The sequence below is a fragment of the Agelaius phoeniceus genome, chromosome 10 (genome assembly GCF_051311805.1).
Source record: "Agelaius phoeniceus isolate bAgePho1 chromosome 10, bAgePho1.hap1, whole genome shotgun sequence".
NCBI lineage: Eukaryota > Metazoa > Chordata > Aves > Passeriformes > Icteridae > Agelaius > Agelaius phoeniceus.
The window spans coordinates 26857706-26874487 of NC_135274.1; the positions used below are offsets into that span (position 1 = coordinate 26857706).

Here is a 16782-nt window from a genome sequence, read left to right on the forward strand (position 1 = left end):
TCACTTTGTCTTTTTAGACCTGGAAAAGTTCCCTGATCTGTAAACTGACTCAGCAGAAAAGGGCAGAGTGACTGACAGAGACACACAGACAGAAACAACTGCCACTGCTGCAGTTTGGCCTTAAAAAACCCCTACAAGTATAGGAAATCAGCTTTGCCTGAGCAGAACACTACAAAATGAGTCGATGTTTGCTTGCAGCTGGACACGGGATCACTCCAATTATTAAGCTTTGCAAACATTTTGACAAATATGGTCTGAACTTTCAGTTCATGACTAAACCTAGAACCAGACATTCTTCATCTGTTCCTCCACACAGCTCTGGTGCAGGGTTTGTAAATTCCTGTGGATTCTCAATTACAACCCAGGGCCACCAGCTGGAGTTTCAGTATTACTGTCAGCACCTCACCCCCAGCACAGGTCAGAGCTTTTCTCATAGTTTCCCAAACCAACCAAACAAAAAATAAAAATTTCCCTGACTTCCCTAATATGCCATGTTACTTTAATAGTCCTTGTAAAATATCCAAATATTGAGAATGTTCATTGCAATCAGCAGAACACCCCAAGGTGTCTTCAAACCTGCCAGGCAAGGTGTAACTCTAAAACAAACACCATGAGATCGCCAGAACCTTGAGGAGCAGCAACATTGCAAAGTCCTGATTTCAGGTGGATTTTAAATGTGAGATACACGTGGGGAACGGGGGGAAGGAGAGTTCCAGACTTACGAAAACAGAAGCAAAGGAACTGATGCCACACAGATACAGCCCCCACACACCTCTCCCCAGAACAGGAAAGCGAGGGCTCGGGGCAGCTCCATGAGTGCTTATTTCTTTCTGTCACTGCTCTTCTGGGTAATCCCCACGTGATTCAGCTGCTTGAACGCCGGGTTTAACTGCGTCAGTCAGCCCCTCTGGAAACCACAGCCCCGTCTGGGCCCGCAGAGCAGCCTGGGCAGCAGGTCACACACCAGCCCGGGAGGAGAGCAGCCCTCGGGGACACCAGAGCTCTGCAGACCATGCTCAGGACAGCCCTGGCCACCAGCACAGGTAGGTGGCCTCAGTCCCTGTCTGTACAGCCTGTTCAGGTCTCCATGGATGGACAGCCCAAAATCCAGCTGCCAGAGGCTGGGCTCAGCTTTTGGCAAGGCCCTGGCTGGGCAGCAGCCCTGGCACTGCTCACAGCCCCCAGGGCTGGGCGTGCTGGGTGTCCCTGCCCACAAGGGACAGGGCCAAGCTGGGCTCTCCCAGCCGTGCAGCCTCAGCCCAGCCACCAGCAGCGCTGCCTGCCCCACCCAGAGCCACTTCAACCCCTTCTCAGCACAGGGACACCTGCACAGAGCCAGCTGCAAGGACCAGGCTGCTTTCTCCAACATCTTAAACCGCTGGAGGATCTGCAATCATTTTGCTTTACAAAATATGCAAATCTGGATACAATTTAACAGACTAAATTACGTGTGCAGTAGTTCTCTCATGTTGTATAAAGTATTCTGTGCAGTATATAGAAATAGAAGTGTTGCAGTCTGATGCTACTCAAGGCATAAATGTGTTGGTTCCAAGAAATTCAAAGAACAGCCTTTCCCACAGCCATTCTCTGTAGCAGGCTGACACAGTGCAGCAAACAAACAAAAACCCCTCAGTCTTTGAGTGGTATTTACTTAAATTAGGAACAAAATTTTCTACTTTCCTTTTCTACTGAAGCCTACAAAAGAAACGAGCAAAATTATCTATTATCTGCTTCTTTCAAAATGTGCTTTTCCTAAAGGCTTCATAAAAATACAAGCTCTCTGTTCAAGCAGGAATGGAGAGCAGTTTGCAGCCTAAAGGCTGATGAGGATCATTTGCTCACCCATCGGATATATCTGTATATTGGTTGGGCAGTGCATTCCCTCAGAACTCCCAATGCATTTTTACAGAAAGGGGATGCTACAAATACTACTTTTTTTTTCCAGGCATAGCTTCAATCCTTCAAAGGTTATGATGTTTCAGTATGATTATTATTAACCAGATGCTTAAATAGATTCAAACCTTTTTCTCTAGCATTCTGACTGGAGGAGGATGCTGAACCAAACACTGCCAGAAAAGCTGCTGTAGTGGAAATGGTGCTCAGAAGGCTCTATTCTTTCAGAAACAAATCTGAATACACTCCTAATTCTTCCAGCATGAGAACAAAACTCTCCTGAATATTTGGGAAGCATCATGAAGAGAGAGAAAAATATTTCTTCCTAACTCTATTTTTTTTTAGAATTAATCAAAATTCTAAGAGAATAGCTGCTGTTGCTGAGGAAAGGCTGATGTCATTGATGTCCTCTTGGTTCTTTTGTAGGTCTGTGATATCTCCTGTCAGCAAAACCAACTCACACAAGGAGTTTACAATGTCAAGCAACATTTCTGAATGTCACCTCTACGAAGAAATGGAACCTTTTACCTATTTTTACTACTTGATTTTTCTTATGGGAATTATTGGAAGCTGTTTTGCACTGTGGGCATTCACACAGAAGGACCAGAAACAGAAGTGCATGAGCATCTACTTGATCAACCTCCTCACTGCAGATTTCCTGCTGACTTTGACACTGCCAGTGAAGATTATTGTTGACCTAGGAATTGCATCCTGGAATCTGAGAATATTCCACTGCCAAGTCACGGCCTGCTTCATCTATCTGAACATGTATTTATCAATCATATTTCTGGGATTTGTGAGCATGGATCGCTGCCTGCAGCTGATGCACAGCTCCAAGATCTACCGCATCCAGGAGCCTGGCTTTGCCAAGACCCTGTGTGCGGTGGTGTGGGCCATGGTTCTGCTCATCACCGTGCCCAACATGGCCATTCCCATCAAGCACATCGAGGAGCGGCCGGGCGTGGGGTGCATCGACTTCAAAACTAAATTCGGGAGGGACTGGCACGTGTTCACCAACTTCATCTGCACGGCGATATTCCTGAACTCCTCGGCGGTGATTCTGATCTCCAACTGCCTGGCGGTGCGGCAGCTGCGCCGGCACGGGCGCGGGGAGCACGGGGAGCAGGGCGGGCGCGCGCGGCAGGCGCTGGCACACATCCTGCTGGTGACAGGGGCCTACCTGCTGTGCTTCGTGCCCTACCACGCCGTGCGCATCCCCTACACGCTGAGCCAGGGCAGCGCCAGCGCCAGCTGCCCCCTGCGACGGGTGCTCTTCAAGGCCAAGGAGGCCACGCTGCTCTTCGCCGTCTCGAACCTCTGCCTCGACCCCGTGCTCTACTACCACCTGTCCAAGGCCTTCAGGCTGAAATTCACTGAGACCTTCGCAGCCCCCAAGGAGACAAAGGCGCTCACAGCCACAGAGACAGCACAGCAGAGCCAAGAGCAGCCCTGCAGCCCTGCCCGTGAAACAGCAGCAGAGCCAAGGGCAGAGCTGCAGCCCTGCCCGTGAAACAGCAGCAGAGCCAAGGGCAGAGCTGCAGCCCTGCCCGTGAAACAGCAGCAGAGCCAAGGGCAGAACTGCAGCCCTGCCCGTGAAACAGCAGCAGAGCCAAGGGCAGAACTGCAGCCCTGCCTGTGAAACAGCAGCAGAGCCAAGGGCAGCCCTGCCTGTAGAACAGCAGCAGAGCCAAGGGCAGCCCTGCAGCCCTGCCCATGAAACAGCAGCAGAGCCAAGGGCAGAGCTGCAGCCCTGCCTGTGAAACAGCAGCAGAGCCAAGGGCAGAGCTGCAGCCCTGCCCGTGGAACAGCAGCAGAGCCAAGAGCAGCCCTGCAGCCCTGCCTGTGAAACAGCAGCAGAGCCAAGGGCAGAGCTGCAGCCCTGCCCGTGAAACAGCAGCAGAGCCAAGGGCAGAGCTGCAGCCCTGCCCGTGAAACAGCAGCAGAGCCAAGGGCAGAGCTGCAGCCCTGCCCATGAAACAGCAGCAGAGCAGAGCCCACCTGCATCACTGGCAGCTGCTGGGGGACTGCAGCTGTGGCAGCACTGCTGGCAGCACTTCTGATGAGCCCAGGCAGGAGGAAAACACCAGCAAGGAGCACCTCTCGCTGTGTGACCGCTCACACAGCACCCCGAGCACACACAGCCTCCAGAAATGCCTTCACCAACAGCTCAAAGAACAGTGAATACCCACCAGGCATCAGCAACGCGTGAGAATACACGTTCAGACTCAAATATACCCTGGGATTATTTATGGAAGACACCTGGACCCACCTTTACTAAGTTAAATATTGCGCATTTACTATATTAAAGGACTGGGTGCTATCAAGTGAAGAAATTACTAAACAGCAGTTCTGCAGCTGCAAAGCAGGTTTGACAAGATTAATCAAAAAGCATTTCAGAGGGCATTATTTACTCCAAAAAGGGATTTTAAACTGCACTGATTAAAAATTATTGTATCTGCTTACACCACATGTGCAGGCTTCATTAATAAATTTCTTCTTCTTGCCAAATTCCACTGTCTCTCCCTGCTGCTGCCTCAATGAATATGAGAAAAGCTAACAGCATGTTATTGCAGAAAATTCAAGTGAATTGTAAAAGGAAGATAAGAAGTGTAAGACCCATCATTTCTTTTTATCCAGGACTTCAGATTCACCACATTTCTATACACAAATGCACACAATATCCCCAGCATTTGCATATGAGGCCACCACACGTGTGACTCTCTTACCTCTGCATCAAGTCCAGACTCACTCTAGAATGACAGGCTTTTCCTGTTAACTAGTTCGGTTAGTTCTAAGGTGTTTTATTTAATCATTTTGGCTTACTGATCAGAAAGCAACTTCTAGGACCACTGTGAATACAAAAGGAGAGTTCTCTTGTCTATGTAAATTACAGATGGAACAAAGCCATGGCCCTGTGCTTCCCAGAGCTCCTACAGCTCACAGAGCAGCATCACCATGGCCTCATCGTTTGGGGCTGCCTGTGCAGGGCAGGACAGAGAAACCACCTCACTCACACAGCCCACGAGCTGCTCTGACCCAACAGCCTGCAGCCCTGCAGGAGGAAAAGCCAAATGAGCTGTGCTTTGGGCTTCCAATGCACACATTGCTGTCACTTGCACACATTTGCTTTCTTTACAATTTCATATGAAATATAAGCTAGAAGCCAAAGAGAGAAAGATTTCACATCCCCAGTTTTCATATTGCTGATACTCAAGTCAAAATTTTACCTTATGATAAAGTTGCTCACAAAGCACATCATCCTTCACTGGTTTTGTGAAGCAAGAGGAAGAGGAGCAGTGTACCCACAGAGGCTCCAGTCCACTCACCACACAGGATTCACACACTCATTCTTCCAGCCCTCCTGTCTGTTTCCAGGCTGCGACTTGTATCACACTGACACATTACAGTAAACACAACAAAACACCCCCTGACTCTAAAGATGTTATCTGTCAGATAGCCAAGGTTGAAAAACTCCCCAAAAGCCCCATTTTATTTCTGACATTTTAAAGAAACACCATGTGTCTTTAGACCCCTGCATTTACAGAGCAGTAAAGGGATGTAATGTGCTTATTTCCAGTCCTTTTTCCCTGTGTGCTCTGCTGTTCTCACTTGTCCCTCCCAAGCTGGCCACCATCTCTGAAGACTACAAAACACCAACCTGCAAACTAAAGAGATGTGATTTTCCTGCTTTCCCCAAGATCAATGGAAGCTACAGAGAGCAGTGGCCACCGCAAGGGCTGGAGCCAAGCACAGCACCCCCAGCAAGTGAACACTTCCCTCAGAGTGATTGGGAATTACAGACCCAAGGGCATGGAAGCTCCTGCTTCACAGGTGTCCCAGCTTCCCCCCTCAGGAAAACAGAACACAAGTTTGTGCTGAGCAAGGCTGCTGTGCACACACACACACAGCTGGGGCAGGGCCGTGCAGGGAGGAGGGGAAATGCTTTTCTCTTACCCAAATAAAGCAACACGATGGCATCACCACTGCTGTGGTGAGATCAGTCAGCTACCAACAGAACAGGGATGCTACAGATTTCTGAAGACAATGCAGAACACCCAAAAGACTCTGCTCTCCACTGATGCAGGCTTCTGTTGGGCACAGCCAGAGCCATTCCCACTCTGGGTGTTCCTGGAACTCAGGGCCCTGGCAGCAGCTGAGACAAGAGAAGCTGAAGGGTCTGACCATCAAACAGGTCATTTCACTTTTGACTGGAAATAACAAATGTGGAGCCACACAAAGGCTTCCTGTGTGACAAAGGCTGTACCTCAGGGCTTTTTCCCTCCCAGCACCACCTTTACACACACTCAGGATGCATCAGCCTCTTGGATTAACCAGGCTCTGGGTTTGTCTGATCTGGGGTCTTGCACTGCAGCTACTCTGGCCTGGAAAAGCACAGACCCTGTGCCAGAGGGGCTCAAACTGCTGCCCCAGAGAGCAGCAGCAGGGTCACAAGGAAAAGCAGACGTGAAGCTGTGTGCTCCTCTCAAGGTCACTGTCAGTTATTCAAGTCACAGAATAAATTTTTTCATTCCAGAGAGATTCTGTACTTTAACTCCTTTAGACGAGCAGGAACCTGGTGTTGGATTTGCTAGAACAGCTAAGGATGAAAACACCCGGACAGGTAACTAAGCAATTTGAGCAACCGAAGGAATGCTAACTGCATTATTAAAACTATTACAAGACTGTTCAGAACATGCTCCACTTCCTCAGTGCTTGGGGAAACAGACTGATTCTGCAGATATTATTTTGCTCATCTTGTCTCTCTTTCCTGTCAGGCAGCCCAGCACACTCCGATTTGGGTCTCTCACAAATGTAGTTACAAATGTTAAATTGAAGCTCTGTGATTTCAAGACCTGTCAGAGCTCCTTTCCCACAGTGGGGTGGGGAGTTTTGTTTGTCTGTGTCATTTCCAGAAAAGTGATCTCAGAAAGACAAATATCAACTCTCTGCATTTGTCACAGGCCCCATTCCTGAGAACCACATTCAAAACAGGACTTTCTCACTCTGTGAAAAAAGTGAAAAACATTTCTTGGCATCATAAGAATTCAGACGGACTTCAAAGACAACATCAGAACAAGACTAAATACAAGTACAGAGCCCTAAGCCTTAGAAGCAGAGACCTAAGTGCATAAATATCCATGGAGTTCCGGGATTCTACATAGTGATTTCAAGAAATTCAACATCAATCCTTAAAAACATCAATCACTCCCTTCCGTCGCATCACATTCACTACTGCACACTGGCTAGAAAATCCTGCCACCAAGCTGCATTACCAGGGATCCCCCCACTGCTGGGGGGTATTTTGAGCTATACTTAACCAGGCTGTATTTTGCTACACAGGAGACTGACAAGATCAGGTTTCACCAACCATTCTAAACACCTTAAAATGGATTAAAGATGTGAAAAAACCATTCATTCTCAGTTCCCTTCCATGGCGGCAGCTGTGACAGACTATGACAGATAATAGAATACATGTAGTTCAAGTGTTAGGGGAAATTTGAGTGGGTTTAAGCCCTAGGAAAATGACAGGTGAACTCACAGAGGAGTTGTTACAGACATGAGAAAGTCATTGTCACTACTGCATTCTCCAGATCACCATTCTGAGGACTCTGCTCCTGCCCAAATCAACTCCTGCCCTCACAGGGATTCCTTGCCCAGCTGGGGCTGCAGATGAGTCACAGGTGTTCCAGTCTGGACTGGTGTAATACAATTTATTCCAACTGAAAACTGTACAGTAGCAATACAAACTGTTTACTGGATTTACCCCTTGACAATAATCACCACTGTGAAAATCATTCTGGAGCTGTGCACAAGAGATGATTTGAGTTGAGGAAATGTCACATGGAAAATGCTTGTGGCCAGAAGTAAGGTCAGTAGTTTTCTCTGCAATCCCATCTAAAAAGAAAGTGAATTTACTGCTTTATGACACAGAATAGGTTTCTATATTTTGAGTCCCCCTACTCAGGCAAATCTCCTGAGGAACCCACACAAGTCAAAGAGAACCAGGAATGAGAGGTCCTTCATGGCTCAGTGCACATGGCCACATTCACCAGGCAGCAACCCTGTTCCTGTATTCATTGTGATGTTACATCTTTATGGGCCATCAGACCTTCCCACCAAAACACTTCAACAGCTGCTATCATTATTTGAAACCTCATGAACAAGGAGCTGAGCCTCTGTCAGCTACACCAAGTGCTGGGTTTGGGTTGTACCCAGTCCTGCTGGGAGCCCCTTGCCTGTATGGAAACCTGCCTCACAAGAGCCAGCTGGGACAGAATCACAGAATCATTCCAGTTGGAAAAGGCTTCTAAGAGCATCGCATCAAACCATTAGGACAGCACTGCAAGCCCACCACTAAAACACGCATGATCCATGGTAAAGGCTCAAACCAAGATACTAAAACTGGAAAAACAGACAGGAAATAGGTTCCAAACATGCTTCACTTGGGCTTACATCAAAACACGGGCAGCGGACAGCTGTCCTTCAAAGAACATTTTTAACAACAACAACGTCACTAGGCAGATGTCCTAGCTGTGGACATCCTATTTACAAAAAAAAATCCTTAAGGCTTACGTGAGCTGCCGGCTGAAAACAGCGTATGCAACCTCGTGACTTGGGGCCTCCTCTGCCAGGGGAAAGCAGAAGTTTATGAAGGGGAAGGAAACAGGAGACAAAAAGAAGACAAACAGCACCGCGCGTGGTGACATCCCCGCAGCGCGGGGAGCGCCCGACATCCAGCGGCCGTGGGGCGGCTGGGCAGCCCCGGCACCCTGCCCGAGCTCCGGTACCATGCCCGGGGCCCCGGGAACCTGCCCGGGGCCCCGGGAACCTGCCCGAGGCCCCGGCACCCTGCCCGAGGCCCCGGCACCCTGCCCGAGGCCCCGGCACCCTGCCCGAGGCCCCGGCACCCTGCCCGAGGCCCCGGGAACCTGCCCGAGGCCCCGGGAACCTGCCCGAGGCCCCGGCACCCTGCCCGAGGCCCCGGCACCCTGCCCGAGGCCCCGGCACCCTGCCCGAGGCCCCGGGAACCTGCCCGAGGCCCCGGCACCCTGCCCGAGGCCCCGGCACCCTGCCCGAGGCCCCGGCACCCTGCCCGAGGCCCCGGCACCCTGCCCGAGGCCCCGGCACCCTGCCCGAGGCCCCGGCACCCTGCCCGAGGCCCCGGCAATGCCCTCCCCTCATCCCCCGGACCAGGGCAGGGCTGCCAGGTGCTCACCACAGCCTGCCCAGCAGGTGACACCTGAACCTGCACTGGTGAGGTGGATGTGTGGGTTCCCTGACCATGGCAGGAGGATGGAACTGGACAATATTTAAGGTCCCTTCCAAACCATTACCTGGGGCTTTGGAAGTTCAAATGTCAAAACGCACAGGCACCATCCATCCAGCACTCTGCACCTCCATAGTTCACCAGACTCAGTCTTTGAGCCCAGATGATATAACATTCTTGAACCACCTGCAGAGCGTGTGCATACCAGTCAGCTGATGTGATTCAGAGAAAGCCCCGGCCCTGTGTGTGCTGTGGCACCGGCGGTGCCCTGGAACTCGCCCTGGCCGCGCTCCAGGGGCCGCCGTGCCCCGGCCCGAGAGAGGAGCAAGGCAGGAGCCCAGCAGCAGCAGCAGGACGTGAGACACAGGAGCCCCACGTTCCTGAGCCTCAGGGTGGGCTGGGCCTTCTGTCAAGTTGTAAGAGAAAACCTATTTGTGTATATCTGAAACCTGGTCTGAACAGTTTGCCGAGCATCCTGCACACTGCAGTGTGCATAACAGACACACGGCCCCTGCCAGAGAACACCCTGACACGGAAAGCGAGTGCCCAAATGCAACTGGATACTGAAGTGGGGCCTCCAGCTTGGCAGGGCGCTGTATGGTACCTGGGCATTACCTTAAAAAACAGCAAAAAAGAAATACACCCAGATGGAAAAAAAGAAAAACCAAATCCCAAAACCAAGAAAACAAAACAACCAAAATATACAAGAGAGCAGCTCAGCATTACTACCTTTAGAAGAAAACCTGCAAAAATAAACCCTCTGGAAGCTTTCTTTATGGAGAGCAGACAATCAGATAGAGCAGCCAAGCTCATCGCCTGAACCCCCAACTCATCCGCTGCCCGGGGGCTGGGACGAGCAGAGCACTCATCAAATTACAGAGATCTGTCATCCTAAACCCTCCCTATCGAGTGACAGGGGGTGCACTGGCACATCTGCGGGCTGTGCGGACGGGCACGGGGCAGAAGAGCCCTCAGAGCTCCCTCCCTCAGCCGGGCAGGGGCCGGCCGGGCGCTGCAGCGCCGCACGCAGCCCGTCCTGCAGCGCAGTGAAGCATGCCGCCGCAGCACAAGAGGCTGCTCTTCTGCACGGCCGGGCTGCTGAGCCTGGCCTGCGCGCTGGGCACGGCGGCGGCCGTGGGCAGCCAGCTCTGGGTCAGGGGCTCCATCCTCTGCAGCACCGGAGCGCTGCTCGTCAACGCCAGCGGCCCCGAGCTGCACAAGTTCATCGGCGACATCCAGTACGGGCTCTTCTCCGGGCAGCGGGTGCGGCAGTGCGGGCTCGGGGGCAGAGCCTCCCAGTTCTCATGTGAGTACCCGCGGCCATCGAGCTGCCCACACCGCGGGGCCGGCGGGACACCGAGCCCGCAGCCCCCGGCCTGCGCTGATCGCCAGGGTCAGTAACTTATTTATGGTACTGATACTGCCTGCCTCATGTCTTCAATTACTGCAGTTACACGGGTAGCCACCTCCCGAGAGATTTATGCTATTTCTTTAAAAAGACTATTTGGGGGGTTAATTAATCTCTGTCATCTTCCTCTGTGTGCCAGCATTACAACATTACCTCTGTGCTGTCAAGAAGAATGAGCTAAACCAGCAAGAACCTCAGGAAAGAGCTGGGGCACTGGCTGCTATTGAGAAACAAAGCAGCCCAAAAGTTTGCAATCTGTGGCAGTAATTGGAAGAAGGATTGGGGGAGGCTGTCTGGGGAATGCTGGCTGACTCGGTACCTGACACAGAGTGTCAAACTATTAGTAATGGCTTCACTTTACATTCATAACCTATTAATCTTCAAGGATAAGAAGATCAATGAGAGAATTATGAAGTGAGACACAATTGTATCCAGCAGCAGGCAGAACAGGCAGTAAAAGCCAGTTGCTGTGTGTGCAATACCTCCCCTGAAGTTACTACAGCACACAGATCACAATCATTCTGCTACAACAGCACACGTGAATTGCTTACACCTGTTATTTAATGCAAGGGAAGGTTGCCAGACTAGGTACCAGAAATTATTTACTATACAACATTTTCCAAAAATAGTAAACCAAGTTAATTTGATATAGTATTAGTATTTGCTCTCTCTAAATTCCATCACTATTCTGTTTATACTGCTGAAGTTCCCTGTTGATTGCTTTGTGTGCCATCCCAGTGTGCAGTTCTTGCACCGTGGCTGTATTTTCAGAGGATTTGGATTGCTGTAGGTGACAGTTATGAGCCAGGGCAGGTCCAGCTGCCAGCAGCTCTGGGACTGACACTCAGGTTCAGTCAGTGACAGCTGTGAGGGGTCAGGAGCATTCACCCCAGAGAGCACTGGGGACAGGATGCTGATCCCCTCCCATCACCTCAGTACCTTGGAAGCTCACCAGGAGCATTCCAGAAAGCAGGACAAACTTATAAAATACACAGCCATAGCTCAATGCACTCACTGCACCTCAGCACGCCTGAGGAGAACACAGATGGAAAATAGGCTACGTGATTTAGTTCTGTGCTTGTTCCCATTAAGTGCTCCCCTCTGACCACTGCATGTCTTTTAATTGTAATATGAATTTGCTCTGCCAGCAAACCCAGTTCAGCTGGGGAAAACTTCTGCTCCATTTGTTCCCACTCATTCCCATCAGTTTCTAGGTCAATGGTTCATTTTCTAAAGGTCTCTGCCATGCACAGCACACAAGGGTTCATTCAGGACCATGAAGGAATGCTTTACTTTCAAGACAACATTGCTTCTGGAAGTAATTTTTCCCAATACATCACATATAAAATGTTAATAACAGAATCAGCTGTAGACGCAGGTGCCCAGGGGAGGATTCAATACCATGCCACAACTTGTTTTCTTAAAACGAACCATACGAAATTGCATTATTAAATACAGAGTTTTGCATGTTTTCCCAAAGCATCAGATACTGTCACAGGAACTGATGCTATTCCCTGTAGGAATCCTGCAGAGGGAAGCACTGGAAGGGGCTCAGAGGTCCAGCCTGGCCCCTCTGGGCTCACTCAGCAGCTCTGTCTTGTTTGGACATTGAGGGGCTGCTCTGCCTCCCTGAGCAGGGCAGAGGGGCAGAATCCCCCCTGCCCCGCTGGGGCTCAGCCCAGGGCAGGTTCTGGGTGCCAGAGCCCCTGGCCCAAGCACGGGGAGCTCCTCTCCCCCCAGCGCCCCCCGTCCTTCTCCTGGGGCAGCTCCCAGCACGGTCCCACCAGCCGGGCTTTGTGCTGGGACTGCCCTGGCAACCCCACAGGCAGCGCCTTGCACTGGGCCTGGCTGAACTCCACGAGACATTCATTTCATTGATTTCCCTTTCATTTAGTCAGGGGGATAAATGCATTTGGTACCTCATTACCTGCTGCCCTGTGCTCCTGCGTGGAGCTGCAGAGCAGTTTGCTGGTACAAACTTTACACGGAGGAGTAATTGATGTGAGGCTGCTTTATTCTCCACACATTACAGCAAAACAGCACCAGGCATTATTGCCTCACTTTAGTCATGCCCCCATAGATCAGGAACAGTGAAGTATATTTCACAGTTCCTTCCAAAACACCTCCTTTTTGCCGAACAAACAGGAATTTTTAAATATCATTCTCTCTTGCTCTCTGAATGTCTATCGCTGTGTCCTAGACAAACAGGACCACAATTTGAAACAGTAGCTTAAAAACTGCATTAAAATATTTAGAGTAAATTATTCCTGAATTTGTGCATCCACAATCACAGCACAATTTCCTTTCCCACGTCACAACCCTTTGTGGGACCTCATGAACATAAATGAAAAAAGTGTAAAGAAAGATTTATTGTCCAAGTCCCAGAGAAGAGGGGATGGCCAAGCCTTCAGCCAAGGGAAATCAGCCCCTAACACTGGCACTGGAAGAGATCTCAGCGACACCTTGTGCCAGACCTGCCTCCTCAATCACAGCTTCCTTGTTTGTCCCCAAAAGATGCTGTTCACATTCAGGACCAAAGAGCACCCTCAGGAAGGGGAGGAGAGGCTTTTCCTGGAGCTAGTCTCTCTCCCTCCTGGCCAGTCATGCCTCTGAGTTCCACAGAATTTTTCTGCCTCCAAACATCCATGAAAAACCATTTCTAGTGAATTATTTCATCTGGTTGCATTTAGAAGGGCAGCATCAAAACAATTATCACAAATGAGCAGGAACCCCCGGCCCGACAACTTTGAGACAACTTTGCCTAATGAGAGACAACTTTGCCTAATGTGTATAATAATGTTGTGTTTGTTTGTTTTCAGTTTTTCCAGATTTGCTCAGAATTATCCCTGCGAGTATCCATGTCAGTGTCATTCTCTTCTGCACAGTACTGATTGTCTTTGCCCTGGTGGGAGCAGGGTTCTTCATGTTCAACGCTTTTGGCAGCCCCTACGAGACGCTGCACGGCCCCGTGGGGCTGTACCTGTGGAGCTTCATCTCCTGTGAGTACCAGGCTGGGCTGGGGCTGGCACTGCCAGCATCACCCACTGCTCAGGCTAAACTGTGCCTGCTTTGGCTCTCAGTTGGCAAAAGCAAGCCAGGCAGGAAGGCGGGTGGCTCTGCCACGTCAAAACACATGTTTTCCAAATTGAAGTTGGGAGATAAACTGGGGAAACCCCACAAAAGGGTGGGTGGCAGGATGGGAATGGGCAAGCAGCTGCAGGAGCCATGGCAGAAGGGCCCCAGCGACCCAGAGCTGGGCTGGCATCACTGACACCCCACACACAGTCAGAACCAGCAGCCACCCCAGAGTAGGAAAAGGGGGCAGAAAGCAACCAAAATATGCCAGTGATGCAGCTGGTTCCACCACAGGAGGGTTCCAGACAACGTGAGCAAGGCCAGCACACAGAGCAGCACAGCCTTGCCAAGGACAGGGGAGCTGAGCAGCCAGAGGCTGGCAGCAGCTCGTGGTCTCTGAGGAGAACCACTGCCATGCAGGGAAAACAGCCACACACCTGCTCCCTGGGCTGCTGGCCTGGCTGACAGGCAGATTTACCCCAGCTTTACAAGGTGTTACACATGACAACCATCATTTCACAGAGGACTTCAGTACAGATTTATGTTCAGGCATGCAGACAGCTCCGTCATGCTCAATGGGACAATGAGCAACTTAAAGCTGAACATGAACACAGACACCTCACTAGCTCAGGGCACTAAAGCAGCCATGCTAAATACTCCTGGTCCTGAGCCAAACTCAATTAGAAAAGCTTACCCATTTCAATAGCCATTGGCTTGGATTCCAAAAATAATCCCTGTTAAAGCGGTGTGGCCATACAAACATTCTCCCTGTGGTGTTGGGCTGCAGCATACATCGTGCAGCACAGCTGAGGGATCCTGAGGTAACGAGCATCTCCCCCTCCCTTCCAGGTTCCTGTGGCTGCCTCATCATGATTCTCTTCTCCTCAGAAGTGAAGATCCACCACCTTTCAGAGAAAATTGCTAATTTCAAAGAGGGAACTTTTACATTCAAGACTCACAGTGAGCAGTTTGCAAATTCCTTCTGGACCATCCTGGTTTGCTCCCTGGTGCACTTCCTCAACGCCCTGCTAATCCGATTTGCTGGATTTGAATTTCCCTTTTCAAAATCAAAAGAGTCAGGGACAATTACAGGAGCAGTTGACTTGATGTATTAAAATGATGGGATTTAAGAACATTTCTAGCAAAGAAATTTGTCACTATTACATCAACAACCACCAGATGTACCAACTTGTGAATGATTGTCCTAGAGAAGGTAAAAAAAGGGAAAGTTTCAAATAAGTGTTTATATGGTGTAAGCAGTGAACAAAAGAAGATGTGCTGTATGGTGATGCCTGGATGGAAAAGCCCTCTAAAACATTTTTTTCCTGTAAACTGTTTAAAAAGTGGCTGGTATGAAGAAAAATAGGAATCTCAGTAGGATTGCCCTGAATCTGGCAGGTCCAATCAATGGGTTCAGTAGAAGCACACACTGACCAGCAGCAGCTCTGCCCTCAGCCCTGGTGAAGGCAAGGACGCAGCCGTGACCCCGTCAGAGCAGCAGGGCCAGGGGCACCCAGCACGGGGCAGCACAGCCCCCAGGCACTGCCCAGCACACTCAGACCCCAGCTCAGCTGCAGCGCTCAGGGGGCACAGCCCTAACTCCTGCACTTCGATCTGGCTCCACATGCAGGGCAACAGCATCATTTATCTCCATGAAACTCTCTGGGTTTTTCCTTTTAACAAAACAAACTACTCCAAACTCAAAGTCCTGGGAGCCCTCGTTTCCCCAGCAGCTGCTGCAGCTTGGTGACAAAGCTGACACAGCACAGCAGATGCAGGGGAGATGCCACATCTGCTGCTGCTCCTGAGGGAGGCAGCCAGGCTTGGCAGAGCTGAACAAACCCTCTGGGGTTTGCTTGAAATGCAAAGGGCATTTCCCAGGGCAGAGCCATGGGACTGAGCCCAGGTACCTCCACCTTCCACTGCCCCCTCCAGAGAACAGCCCTGCAAATTCTCATCAAACAGTACCAATAAACCCTGTCAGAACCCCTGGTGAAGGGCAGACAGGCTGCAGCTCTGCAGGGACTGAGGAACAAACACGGGAGGGCCTGGCATGGGAAGCCAGAGCAGACAGACACACCAACCCTCACCCCTGGACAGCCCCAAGTCAGCTAAAGCACAGGATGCTTCCCCAGGCAGAGCATCACACCACCAAACACTGCCTCTGTGGGTTACCTGGGTGCCTTGGAGATGAGCTGCTCCTCACAGGACACAGAAACAAACAGAGGCTGAGAGCCCCTGCCCCATTTATCTGCAGGGGCTGCTGCGCCCAGCTGTGGGTGAGGAGCAATCCCTGCCAGCATCCACCCAGTGCCCAGGTGCAGATCAGACCCAGGTTTCAGGTATCACAGCCCTCTGTGCTTCAGGATCTACCAGCCCACAAGGCCTTACTGACTTTGATGTCATTTTTTGTATTTTTACTGTGAAAGGCAAAACACTGCCGGGTTGTTGCAAAGGTTTGTCAGCTGCATCTTTCCCAAGGTAGCTCTGCCTCCCCATCTCCCTGGATTTTATCAATGTGGAAGGGCTTCTGCAAGTCAGCACAGCTCCCAGCTTTTTTCATCATTTTCTTCATAAACCATATGCATATTCCTCCTAATGTTAATGTATATTCTTAAAGCATAATTTGTGTTGCATCTTATGGTATTGTTTACTACACGGCAAACCCAAAACCACTCCTTTACTGTGCAGGCAAGAGCAGCCCCAACCTGGGGTCTGGGAGTCCTCACAGGGGTCCCTGTGCCCAAAGCCCGGCCTGACCACCCCCAGATCCCACCCGGCACCCCAGGATCAGCCCCGCTCTTCCTGAGGCAAACAACAACTTCTTACCAGCTAAAATAAAATGAAGACAATGTTTGTGGGTTTGGCACGCTGGAAGAGCAGGTATGGTCTGCCCAGCACAAACTGTGAGGGAGCCCCAGCATGGACCCTGAGGGAACCCCAGGAAGGACCCTGGGGGAGCCCCAGAATGGACCCTGGACCTCCTTGCATCCATGAAAATGCCCCTGGTCCTGCCATGTGCTGGACAATGCCCCCACTCTGCCCCACTTTGGGAAACAGCCCCGTTCCTGCTCATGCTGGACAATGCCCCCGTTTGGGAAACAGCCCCGTTCCTGCCCATGCTGGACAATGCCCCCAC

General features: G+C 50.7%; 2 protein-coding genes across 2 annotated transcripts; both read left to right on the forward strand.

Annotated features, from left to right (window-relative positions):
- Positions 1-34: 34 nt before the first annotated feature.
- Positions 35-3498, forward strand: GPR171 (G protein-coupled receptor 171). Its single transcript, XM_054639613.2, has 2 exons — positions 35-1043; positions 2320-3498. The coding sequence occupies exon 2, from the start codon at positions 2369-2371 to the stop codon at positions 3401-3403; it is 1035 nt and encodes a 344-aa protein (XP_054495588.2). The 5' UTR covers positions 35-1043; positions 2320-2368; the 3' UTR covers positions 3404-3498.
- A 6670-nt stretch (positions 3499-10168) lies between these two features.
- Positions 10169-16268, forward strand: CLRN1 (clarin 1). Its single transcript, XM_054639558.2, has 3 exons — positions 10169-10466; positions 13388-13567; positions 14493-16268. Exons 1-3 carry the CDS (start codon positions 10214-10216, stop codon positions 14756-14758), a joined length of 699 nt encoding a protein of 232 aa, XP_054495533.2. The 5' UTR covers positions 10169-10213; the 3' UTR covers positions 14759-16268.
- The last annotated feature ends 514 nt before the right edge of the window (positions 16269-16782 follow it).

Bases quoted from the DNA above. Each gene is read 5' to 3' on its own strand.
- GPR171 (XM_054639613.2), top strand. From the start codon at position 2,369: ATGTCAAGCAACATTTCTGAATGTCACCTCTACGAAGAAATGGAACCT.
- CLRN1 (XM_054639558.2), top strand. From the start codon at position 10,214: ATGCCGCCGCAGCACAAGAGGCTGCTCTTCTGCACGGCCGGGCTGCTG. The intron at 10,467-13,387 runs GTGAGTACCCGC...GTTTGTTTTCAG, and splicing joins CAGAGCCTCCCAGTTCTCAT to TTTTTCCAGATTTGCTCAGA. The intron at 13,568-14,492 runs GTGAGTACCAGG...CCTCCCTTCCAG, and splicing joins CCTGTGGAGCTTCATCTCCT to GTTCCTGTGGCTGCCTCATC.